This window comes from Oreochromis niloticus, linkage group LG1, assembly GCF_001858045.2.
Source record: "Oreochromis niloticus isolate F11D_XX linkage group LG1, O_niloticus_UMD_NMBU, whole genome shotgun sequence".
NCBI classification, from domain to species: Eukaryota; Metazoa; Chordata; class Actinopteri; order Cichliformes; family Cichlidae; genus Oreochromis; species Oreochromis niloticus.
The window spans coordinates 38,176,320-38,187,468 of record NC_031965.2 but is presented as its reverse complement, the minus strand read 5'-3'; the positions used below and the strand labels follow the sequence as shown (position 1 = coordinate 38,187,468).

The 11,149-nt window shown below is 43.4% G+C and overlaps 1 protein-coding gene and 1 long non-coding RNA gene across 3 annotated transcripts; both read left to right on the top strand.

Annotated features, from left to right (window-relative positions):
• si:ch73-204p21.2 (uncharacterized) lies at positions 1 to 8,512 on the top strand. 2 transcript variants are annotated; one of them, XM_003437750.5, is made up of 6 exons: positions 1 to 156; positions 2,361 to 2,484; positions 2,884 to 2,944; positions 3,799 to 3,859; positions 7,347 to 7,421; positions 7,559 to 8,512. In XM_003437750.5, exons 2-6 carry the CDS (start codon positions 2,366 to 2,368, stop codon positions 7,840 to 7,842), a joined length of 600 nt encoding a protein of 199 aa, XP_003437798.1. In that variant the 5' UTR covers positions 1 to 156; positions 2,361 to 2,365; the 3' UTR covers positions 7,843 to 8,512. The 2 variants fall into 2 exon arrangements, with proteins under 2 accessions (XP_003437798.1, XP_005447856.1); XM_005447799.2 differs by lacking the exon at positions 1 to 156 and adding an exon at positions 177 to 980.
• Positions 3,866 to 5,008, top strand: LOC112847246 (uncharacterized). Its single transcript, XR_003220680.1, has 2 exons — positions 3,866 to 4,153; positions 4,233 to 5,008. It is a non-coding gene; the product is annotated as an uncharacterized LOC112847246 (long non-coding RNA).
• Positions 8,513 to 11,149: the final 2,637 nt, after the last annotated feature.

Sequence of the window (11,149 nt, the reverse complement as noted above, 5' to 3'; positions counted from 1 at the left end):
ATCCGGAGTCCTGTGCAGTGTTTGTGCAGTGTGTCTTTAAGCAGCTCTCACAGCAGAGGAGCTCAGTGTTTGTTCAGTCTGTCAATGAGTAAACGTGCAGCGGGAACAAACCCTCATAGCACCACTGAACCTGAACACACAGCTGTCTGCACACAGGTACGTCCACACTGCTTCTTAAACTTCAGTGCTCATATTTTAAGAAAGTAAACTGAGCTGTTGGAACACTCGGAGCTCCACTCGTACTCTGGAGCTGCCTGCAGTTATCTAACTGACATGAATGTAGATGAAAAAGTTGATGTATTTTTAATATCACAGACGTACAGTCATACTATCAGTTTCGAAGGAACTTAATGTGCAAACACTAATTATCCTAATATTAATGTGTCAAGAGATATCATCAAGTAACTATTTTACCAAGTTTCACATCTGAGGTTCTGTTATCTGTTACTTTTATGAGCTGTCTTATGTGATAGCAGCAGCGTCAGTGTGTTCCTGATTTTCTCGTTTAATGTGAAAAATATTCTCATAGTAGCACTTTTAAGACCAGGAAACAGGTTAAAAGACAGACGGGCAGCGTTTGGTATTCACACCAGAAAACCAGAGACGGATGATGAGGCAGCGGGCCCCCAGCTGCAGACCCCACCCTGTTCTATGAGGAACAGGCTGAAACAAAGGGCTCTAATTTGGGGTTTTGAGTCTCTTTAATGGTTTGTATCTGTGAAGAGGCCAACTGTTGTGGCTGCATTGTTTTTTATCAATACAATGTTGTTGTTTTGCACTTTGTCAGAACTTTTTAGCATCTCTTTATGGATTCTTAATGTCTCATTTACTTGTTTTATGCCTCTTCAAAGCTTTTTTTTTCTTTTTTGACTTCTTTGGCATTTTTCTGGGACCTCTTTGTGCTCATGCATACAAAGATGGATTCAGGTGGAGCGACAGCACCACCTCCTCGCACAGAACAGAGGCTTCACTGGAAGCCGGTATGAAGTTTGAATGGAGGAGGATCTGGGGTGGGTGGCAAAGGGGCTTGCAAATGTGCAGAAACTGTGGCCAGGCAGGATAAAGCAGCTTAAATTGTTCTCCTATCAGGATGTGGACAAGGGTGTTGCCTGAGCCATCAGGTGATGTGGGCTGACCTTGAGATCAGGTGACCTGCTGGGACTGCGACTCGCCTTCGTGGACGCTATAGGCTCGCTTTCTTTGCAAAAACAAAAAGAAAATAAACAGAAATACGTTCGTCTTCTTCATATGTGGAACTCTGTCTCCAAACAACTGAGAAAAGAGAAGAAATCTTAAAAAGAGCAGCCCCGCCCAAACCTTTCACCACAGCTCTGATCATCATCATACACGCTGATGATGTTTCCTGTTTTCATTCATTTATTCTAATCTCTTCATGGTTCGCCTGCTCTGTGGCCTTACTTCACTTTAAGTTCAGTCTCAAGTTTGATGGACTACGATGTGTCTGCGTATTTAAGTCACAGCTCTGTCCTCTGTGCAGGAATTTGGCTTTAGGGGTGAAAAGTGTGACTTATTATTAACAGGATGGGTACAAAGTAGCTGTCAGGCATTGGAGACAACAGGAAGCTCCCCTGCACAGAATAAAAAACAGCCCAACCCCCACCTGTTGAAACATTTAACTGATGTTGTGGCGTGATAATCAGTGAGGTGGAGACGTGTTAGCTTGACTGTTTGCCCCTTGTTTCCTTTATTACAGTGAAATTAACTTTGCTAAATGCAGTTTCTTCTAATCTGAACATGGCGTTCTCACACTGAGACCCACCTCCCGGCCTCTGCTTCACTGTTTGTATAACAGGAGTCGGTCAGAATGATTAAACCGCCGCTCGAGTCACTGCTGAGCTGAAAGAACAAGTACAAACCTGAAGACGGACCGGCCTTAAAGCACACACAGCGTCACGTTTGATCCACGAGTCTGTTGCTTATTGCTTTCATGACTCAGGGCTTTATCACACATCAGCTTGCATTTGTGTTATCAGTAAATATGAGCTCATATTTGCTCAGTTATGTTTGAAGAGCGCATTTAAAGCATTCCTCTGATATGAAAACAGATCAGGTGGAATTTCTGTGGAAGTCTGCTAGAAGAAGGAAGAATAAAGTTTCTGACCTTTGACCTCTGCTGATTGTTAGACCTGTTAATGATCAGAGAAACTGAGGCTAATTTACATCTGATGCTCATTAAAGTTCTTTACAAAACACTAAAATGCAAAGTGAGTTTCTTGGAGATCATAAAGTCTCCGGGTCGTCCTCACGTTTGTTTTCCTGACGCGTCAGCGTCCTTTGTGGACTCCGAGTACCAGCTGATGTCTTTAACCTTCACTCGTCGGCGTTTTCTCTCCTCTCAGGGATCATGGCAACCGGACCAGACGTCATCGAGATGTGGCTCCTGTCGTCGGGAGTCGTTAGCTTCTTCATGCTTCTCCTCATCCTCTCCATCTTCCTCACGGGTCTCTGCAGCGACTGCGGCAGGTCAGCTGACTTTCTACATCACAGAATCCCACCGAGGAGTGTTTGTGCCACGGGGGTACTATTAAGGCGATTGATTATTGATTTACGAGGGGCTAAAGAGATTTGAGTCAAGCTTATCATCACAATTTAGGCTCTGAAAGTCAAAAGTGATTAAAACAGTGAAGTTGTTGGAAAACAGGTCAGTTATAAGGGTAACAGAGCAGTTCAACCAATGAAAACCTGAAAGTAAAGAAATAAAAAAAGAAACACTCGAGATATTTCAGTAATGAAAATGAAAAGTTTAACTTTCCTAATTATCAGAGTCAAGCTTAAATAATCCAGTAATATCTGAAATGATCAGCAAATCATTAAAACCTGATCTGAACTTGGATAAAAACGTTGTTGTTTGTTGTTTTTCAGACATTCATTTGAGCTTCAGGATCCGGAGGTGAACAGAACCCCGTCAACACTCATCAGCGTGGTAAGAGACGAGTTTAATGACCTAAAACCTCTGACGGGACGGGGCGTGGCTTAACCTGTAGTCTAAGGAGCTTGGAAAGAAAAGCGTCTGGACTTCTTTAAGTTCCTTGAAGATGTTTCTCCTCTCATCCGAGAAGCTTCTTCAGTTCTAAGAGCAATTGGTAGAGAGTCCCAGATTTCAAGCCTGAGGGATTATTCCCCTAAGATGGACAAAAGGACCCCCTAATGATCCTCTACTTAATCACACGAGCCAAGGTGTGAAAACGGGTGTAGGTCACAATCAGCCAAGGTTTCAGGTGAGCTCATTGTTAAACCTAGCCCCACCCTATCATGTGATTTCCTGAGGTCAGATGGCCCAGGATGTGAGTGGGCATTAAGGTGTCTGGGAAGGGATCTCAACACTGAATTATAGATGGCAGACAGTTGTTGTCGTAAGCCCCGCCCTCTGTTCAAAGATGGCCATTCAGAGTGGACATAAATGGCTTCTTTCACTCCTCTTTCAAACCATCTGTCTTCTCTGTCCAAAAGGTGAACATTGGCATCCTCAAACGAGTGACCTTTGTCCTTTAGATGCAGATGGACAGCCGAGTTTTGTCCCATGGAGGTGGGTCTTGTAGATAGAGGATCATTAGGGGGTCCAATGTCCCTCTTGGGGGGACACTCCCATAGGGCTTAAATCTGGGACTCTCCACCATTTGACCTTAGAACTGAAGAAGCTTCTCAGATGAGAGGTGAAACGTCTTCAAGCAACTTAAAGAAGTCCAGACGCTTTTCTTTCCAAGCTCCTTAGACTACCATGACCTGGATGACTGAGAACCTTCACAGACATACTTAACCTGTCGTGTTGATTGACAGGTGAAGCTGGAGGAAGTGAGAGAAAACCCAACGATCAACGAGATCCAGAACGACGAGAAACGTGAGCAGACTTTTCAGTTTACTAAATGAAGTTTTAATGAAGTAGTTTCATCACAATTTGAGGTTCGTGCGATGGAGTTTACTTCAGTTTTATATATGCAGCACCAAACTGCACGTGAAGTGAGGTCAGGGTGGAGGAAGAGCTCACAACACCTCCAGAAAAAAAAAGTCTTTGCAGAAAAGCGTCTTTTACGTGTGAGTGCACAGAGGTAGACGAGTAAATGCTCTGAACCTGAAGATCGGAGGTGAAATGAAAGCCTCCTGAGCTGGTAACGATAACCACCACGGAAAACAAGTAAGAATTTACTGCGCTAACAGCAGCTACTATGTGTGCAGAAGATTTTATATCTCATATTTGTAATATTACAAACCAGCTTTTAGATGCAGGACGTAACCACAAAGGCATCACATCAGTCCTCCCTCAATCTCATCCTTATGAAGAAAACCCTGTTAGGGTCCCTCCCTGGAGGAGCCACCTGGGGGCGCCACAGACCAAGCAAGGTCCCTCTTTCCCATCAAACACGAGACAGACAGCAGACTATAAGTAAAGACATTTACATTATACGATTCATGAGGTCAAACAAATGAATGAGGCTGGGAAGGCTGTTTTAATAGTTTAATAGTTTAAGTTCAAAAAAATATGAATTTGCCACCAACTCTTCCCCAGAGACTTCCAGCCTTGTCGTATGGGACGCCTTTAAGGCGTATATCAGAGGCCAGATTATTGCTTATTCAGCAAGAATGAAAAAACAGTCCACCCATGAAAGAAATAAGTTAATGCAACAAATTAAGGAGACCGATGAACAGTATGCTCTCAAACAGAGTCATGAAATATTTAAAAAGCGTGTAGAACTTAAAACAAGACTTGACCTACTCACAATGTACTCGACTGAACGTTTACTCTTACATGACAAATCCAGATTTTATATGCATGGTGACAAACCTGATAAATTACTGGCGAGCCTTCTAAAAGGTTCTAGGGCAAGGCAAAGTATTCCTAAAATTCGACAACAAGATGGCAACGTAGTCACAGATCACGAAAAAATCAATGAAGTATTCAGGGATTTTTACTCACAGCTTTACACCTCAGAGTCCCAAACTGACTGCAGTGCAATTAATGAGTTCTTAGCTAAACTTGACATTCCTGAAATTCCACCAGAACTTAAAACAAGGCTGGATGAACCCATCTCTCAGTTAGGAGTTTCCTTGGCTATAGCTTCAATGCAATCTGGCAAGTGTCCAGGTCTGGATGGCTTTCCGTCAGAATTTTTCAAACACTTCTCTTCATTACTGTCCACGCAGCTTAGTGCAACCCCCACGGACTGCATCAAACAAGGATCTCTTCCTCAATCATTCTATGAAGCCTGTATTACACTTATTACAAAGAAAGGAAAAGATCCGTTGGAATGTGCTTCCTATAGACCCATTTCTCTATTGAACACAAGACGCTAAAATATCAGCCAAGATTCTTGCCCATAGACTAGAAATAGTTCTTCCAAAAATTATTTCAAAAGACCAGACAGGCTTCATTAAAGGTCGTCATTCATATTTTAACATAAGGAGGCTATTTAACATAGTTTACTCCAGCTCTACAGACTCTGAGTTGAGTTCGATTATCTCTTTGCAGTCCTTGATAGATTTGGCTTTGGAGCGAAATTTACTTTGTGGATTAAATTACTCTATTCTCAACCATCTGCTACAATACGAACTAACCTCCAATTGTCAAAACGTTTCAAACTTCACAGAGGCACACGCCAGGGATGTCCTCTCAGCCCCCTGCTTTTTGATCTGGCCATAGAACCCCTTGCCATTGCGTTCCGCAGTTGCAAAGAGGTACACGGCATTTGGAGAAACAATACATAACACAAGGTCTCACTCTATGCAGATGATCTCCTGCTCTTTATTTCTAAGCCCTTAGCCTCACTACCATCTGCATTGAATCTGCTTAGTCAGCTTGGTCAGATTTCAGGGTATAAACTGAACCTTAATAAAAGTGAGCTCTTCCCGTTGAGTAGCAAAGCAAGTATGTTAGACTTCACCTGCTTGCCCTTCAGAGTTGAAAGGAAAAAATTTACATATTTGGGAATCACAGTGACAAAAAAACATAAAAACCTTTTCACAGAAAATGTGAGTGCATTGCTGAACCAAGTGAAGCTGTCCCTCACCCACTGGACACCACTCTCTACGTCTCTGGTAGGACGTATCAATTCAATTAAAATGACCATTCTACCCAAATTTTTATACCTTTTTCAGGCCTTACCCATTTTCATTCCCAACACGTTTTTCAATGAGCTGGACTCTGTCATCTCATCTTATCTATGGCAGGGTAAACGCCCAAGGCTTAATAAGATGCATCTTCAAAAATCTAAAATTGAGGGTGGGTTTGCACTTCCCAACTTTTGATTTTATTATTGGGCTGCTAACATACGATGTTTGGTGTTTTGGTATTTTTACCATAATCAGAGTGGTTGTCCTGACTGGGTGACTATGGAAAAAAATATGAATGATCTCCTCTGTGCATTCCCACCTTTAACATAACTTTACTCTTCCAAAGGAAAAATAAAGAATCACAAAAAAGAAGCTTTTGACCTCGAGCTGAAGGAGCTTTTAAATTTATTCTGCATTTAAAGGAGCGGCGCGAGGGACGTTTCATCTGTAGTCTCATTTTTCGTGTGCAGAAGCAGGAAGGACGAGACGCTCCGTGATTATCAGTGGAGCTGATTTAACATGAGGTCTGCAGAAATCATTTCATCAGTGTCCAAATTTAGGAGGAAACAGGAAGTATGACGTTGCACTGATCCCCTGGCGGCATGGCAAATTTCAATGTGTTGCCATGAAGCACCAAGCTGCTGTAGATCAAATCGTCCAATCAGGGTTGAGCAGCAGCCAGCTGCAGACCCTAGTTCCCTAAATCCCTGACCCTAATTCGCTGGAGGTTTCTTCCTGTTAAAAGGGAGTTTTTCCTTCCCACTGTCACGAAGTGCTTGCTTAAAGGGGCTCATCTGATAGTTGTAATATTGTTGGGTCGTTACATTACAATCTAAAACACTTTGAGGCGAGTGTTGTTGGGGCTAAATAAATAACAACGACTTGAATTTAATCAATGTGCTTTTTAAAAAAAGAAATTTGATGATGTTCTCACCTCTCGCTGTCTTCTCTCTCCGGCTCCTGAAGTCCCGACTCTATAGTCACGACAGCTCCATCGTACGTGAAACTAAAGAATAAAACAGATGAAATAAACACACATCAGTGAATATAAGTAAATAAGAAATATTCCACATGGACACAAATGAGGCTCATCAACAGGAGTTTTCGTGTAGATCAAGATGCTTTTAGTTTGCTCTCATGCCCGATTTTCTGGTTTCAGGCTGAATCGCTTTCATGAACTCGTGATATTATTTTTTAATGACAACACTTAAAAATTGAGAAACTCGGTGAAGAAACTCAGATTGCTGCATGTCCCATGATGCCTGTGTTTGTGTGTTCAGAGTCACGTCCTGAAGAGGAAGTCTCAGTGCAGTTCACTCCCTGGAGGAGCCACCTGGGGGTGCCGCAGAGCCAAGGTTTGATTCTCTGTTACTGACAGTTTTCTGTGACTGAGGGTGAAAGAAGGAAGAGCGCAGGAAACCATAGAAACAGTACTTTTATTGATCATCATGATCCGATCATTAGCTCCTAACTGTCGTCTGTCTGTTCACAGATCAAAATGCAGAACACATTTACCACACCATCGGAGGACACGGCACCAACCCGGACATATCATCACCACCAATGCCGGCCAATCACAAGCCAGCCAGAGCACATGACGCCGCTCTGGAGGATTTTAGTAACTATGACAGGAATTCAGTTTACGCTCAAGTCAGCAAGAAGCTGAGCTCCAGTGCTTCGCCTCCACCTGTCCATACACCTGCGGAGATACCGGTAGAGGAGGAGGAGGAGTCTTCACCTCCGCTGCCCGAGAGGACGGCAGAGATGGAGGGATGATGGATGCAGAAGGACGCCAGGTCCTCCCGCACGCATCATTAACACCAAAACCTGAAAACTACATCTGCCAGTCAGACTGCTGGAACCCTAACACTCATGACCTCACAGCGTCAACATCTCAGATTCAGCGTCTTAATGTGAGGTTGAATTTTTAATGCCATTGAGGCTATGAATGAAAAAGAGACACGTTTCACACGTGGAGTGACAACAGCGACTCCCTGAATCTGAACACAAGTTCAGAGAAAAGATGGAGGACGATTCAGGAACAGCAAAGATGGAGGGAAGTTTCACTTCCAAAAGGGGGGGGAGAAATATTTTTAATCTTTATTGTAGTTCAGCAGGGTTTTAAAGCATTTTTTAAAATCAGATTTGAGCCAATGCAGGTTTTTTATGTCCCAATGAGCCTTAAAATTAAAGATAATTTAGATAACTGGGCAAAAAAATGCCAGAGGGTGTTTCAAAGTAGATGCTAAGTGGCGAGAGTTGTTTCTAGAAGGACTTTGGGGCAGATTCCACTACAAATATATATTTATAATATACAAACAGTGTGACGGCCTGCAAGCAAACTGCAAAGAAAGCACAAACATGTCTACATGAAAGGAAAGATGATGAAGGACGGAAACCTTAAATAAAGTTATAGAAAACTATTTTTGAAAGTCTTATGAATGAATTGTTGTTGTTGAGTTTTTTTTTTCAAAGTAGATTTCTACATAGCTCCATAAGGTGATACCTTTACCTACACTAGGGTAGCCCCATTACCATTTTGGCCTTTTTGAGACAGAAGTGATCATTTCTATAAGAAATCGTGATATTATCAGCAAAATGCATCGACAGACAGTGTGAGAGCATCGCCCGGACACAGATACCTGCTAATTAGTGCCAAAGAATTTCACACAAACTGGAGCTCCGCCTTCTTGGATGGTCCGTTAGTACAGTGACCTCACAGCAGACATATTATTGGTCACATGATGTCATTACAAATGCCCCAAAAGGCTCCAACAGCACAAACATGGTCCAGAGGTCCAGTTCAGGGTGAGGTGAAGCCTGGCAGATAGCTAGCCGCTACAGCCGCCTGTGTCACCATCCACCGATCAGTCAAAGAGGCCACACCCCTAATAATGCAAACTTTAAGCATTAATAAACTTTAAACAGCTGAGATGAGGCAAACCTGTAATTTGTGGCTGTGGCCATCCAGGTCCACTGACAGGAAGTGTTCTCAGAGAGAGCCCGTCCTCCTCCAACCAGGCCAAACCTTCATGGGGTCTTCCTTTGCGCCACCTCTCCCACTGGGCAGCATTTGAGTAATCTTGCCTCACAGCCGCTGTCACATTTTGCTGCTTCTGTTTATTAAATCTTCCCTCAAAGCCGACATGTTTATGACTGATTTCACTGCCTCGTGTCTAACATCGTGACATCGGTGTGCAACACTGAAGCTGAGCTTCTCTCAGTATGTGCTGTTTGTATATTCCTGTAATCAAACCGTGGCCTCATCCTCAGGGTGACAGGAGGTGATTTCTTGTTTTCATGACCTTTATCATCTGACTGTAAGTGAAGTTACAGCATTTAGAAAGTCACGCTGAGTCACAGTGAAATCAGGAGAGGATGCAGTGACGTCCAAATGACAGCTGAGTCTTTGTTTGGACATGTCTTGTTTGGACCGCTTCTGCTCTGTGAAGATGATCAGTCTGGTCCTCGTAAAGACACATTCAGGTCTGAGACTTTTCAAAGGTCAGCACAAACACAGAGACGAGGCTTCTGTGGAAGAACAGGCAACTTTTTCAGGAAGTTTTAAATGAACGAGGAAGCGAGGACAGTTTTATAAGGAGGGAGGGAATTTCTGGAGCTTTGGGACATTTCTGTAAGGTGGAGATGCCCTGCAGAGCTTTTGTAGGACTTGTCTGACAGAGTTGCACAGATGTCCCACAGATGACACATTACCCTCGGTTTAAGCTGACGTCACCATGGCAAAGCCTGTACCTGTGTGATGTGAGACGGCTGCTCCTCCGGCAGGGACAGAACTTTAAAGGTTTGAGGTCCAGATCCAGGTTCAGAGGATCTGTGAGAGTGCTGCATCAGTGACAGACAAACAGATTAAACAAGCGTGTGTGTGTGTGTGTGTGTGTCAGATCCTGTCATTATGTGAGTCAGAGTTAATCAGAACAGTTCAGCTGATGACTAAAAACAGTGAAACTATCAGCAGGCACGTTTACCACGTCCATCACCTGACAGTGGACGTATCCATGGAAACGATGAGTCTTCTTCAGACACAGACGTTGGTATTGCAACCACAGAGGTGAAGAAAAGACGCACAGCAGTTATGAATGAGCTGATTTTGGGGTGGGGTTGGGCTGTGACTATATTCTGGAGAACATAGTTCTCCTGTTTTCTGTCTTCACTGAGTTTAAGATGTGACAGCGGCTGACACTGTTTACATCATACATGCTTCTCCCTGGTAAAATTATTAGGAAACACATTTTTTTTCATTGCTATGCAGATGATAACCTGTCATATTCGACTATTTTTATAGCACCAACTCACCTCAAGGCACTTTATATAAGAAGGTAAAGTTAGTTAAATCACAAATACACGACATTGTGAAAAGTATTCACTCACCCATCCAAATCATTGAATTCGGGTGTTCCAGTCACTTCCGTGGCCACAGGTGTATAAAATCAAGCACCTCGGCATGCAGACGGCTTCTACAAACCGTGGCAGGTTGCCAACTGTGCAACAAGTCCAAAAATTTCACTACTAAACCTTTCACGGTCAGCTGTGAGTGGGATTATAACCAAGGGGAAGCGATTGGGAGTAACATTTTGCTGTAGATCAACTTTCTGCATCAATTGCTTCAGACCTCCAAACTTCACGTGGCCTTCAGATTAGCTCAGGAACAGTGCGTAGAGAGCTTCATGGAATGGGTTTCCATGGCGACCAGCTACATCCAAGCCTTACATCACCAAGCACATTGCAAATGTGGGATGCATTGGTGTAAACACGCTGCCACTGGACTCTAGCGCAGCTGAGATCTGTGATCAATCACACTTCTCTATCTGGTGATGGACATGTCTGAATCTGGCAGTTGTCAGGACAACAGTACTTGTCTCTTCTCATTGTACCGAGTGTAAAGTTTTGGTGGAGTGGGGTTATGGGTTGTTTCTCAGGAGTTAGTTCCAGAGAAAGGAACTCCTAATTCGGAATTTATGGTCGAGCGGAGCGAGCGCCTTTGCTGTGCACTCCACTCGTGCCCGTCTGCCTGCAGTGAGCTCTGCTGTCAGATGGAGGCGGTGTACAAAGTATGTGCTACAAC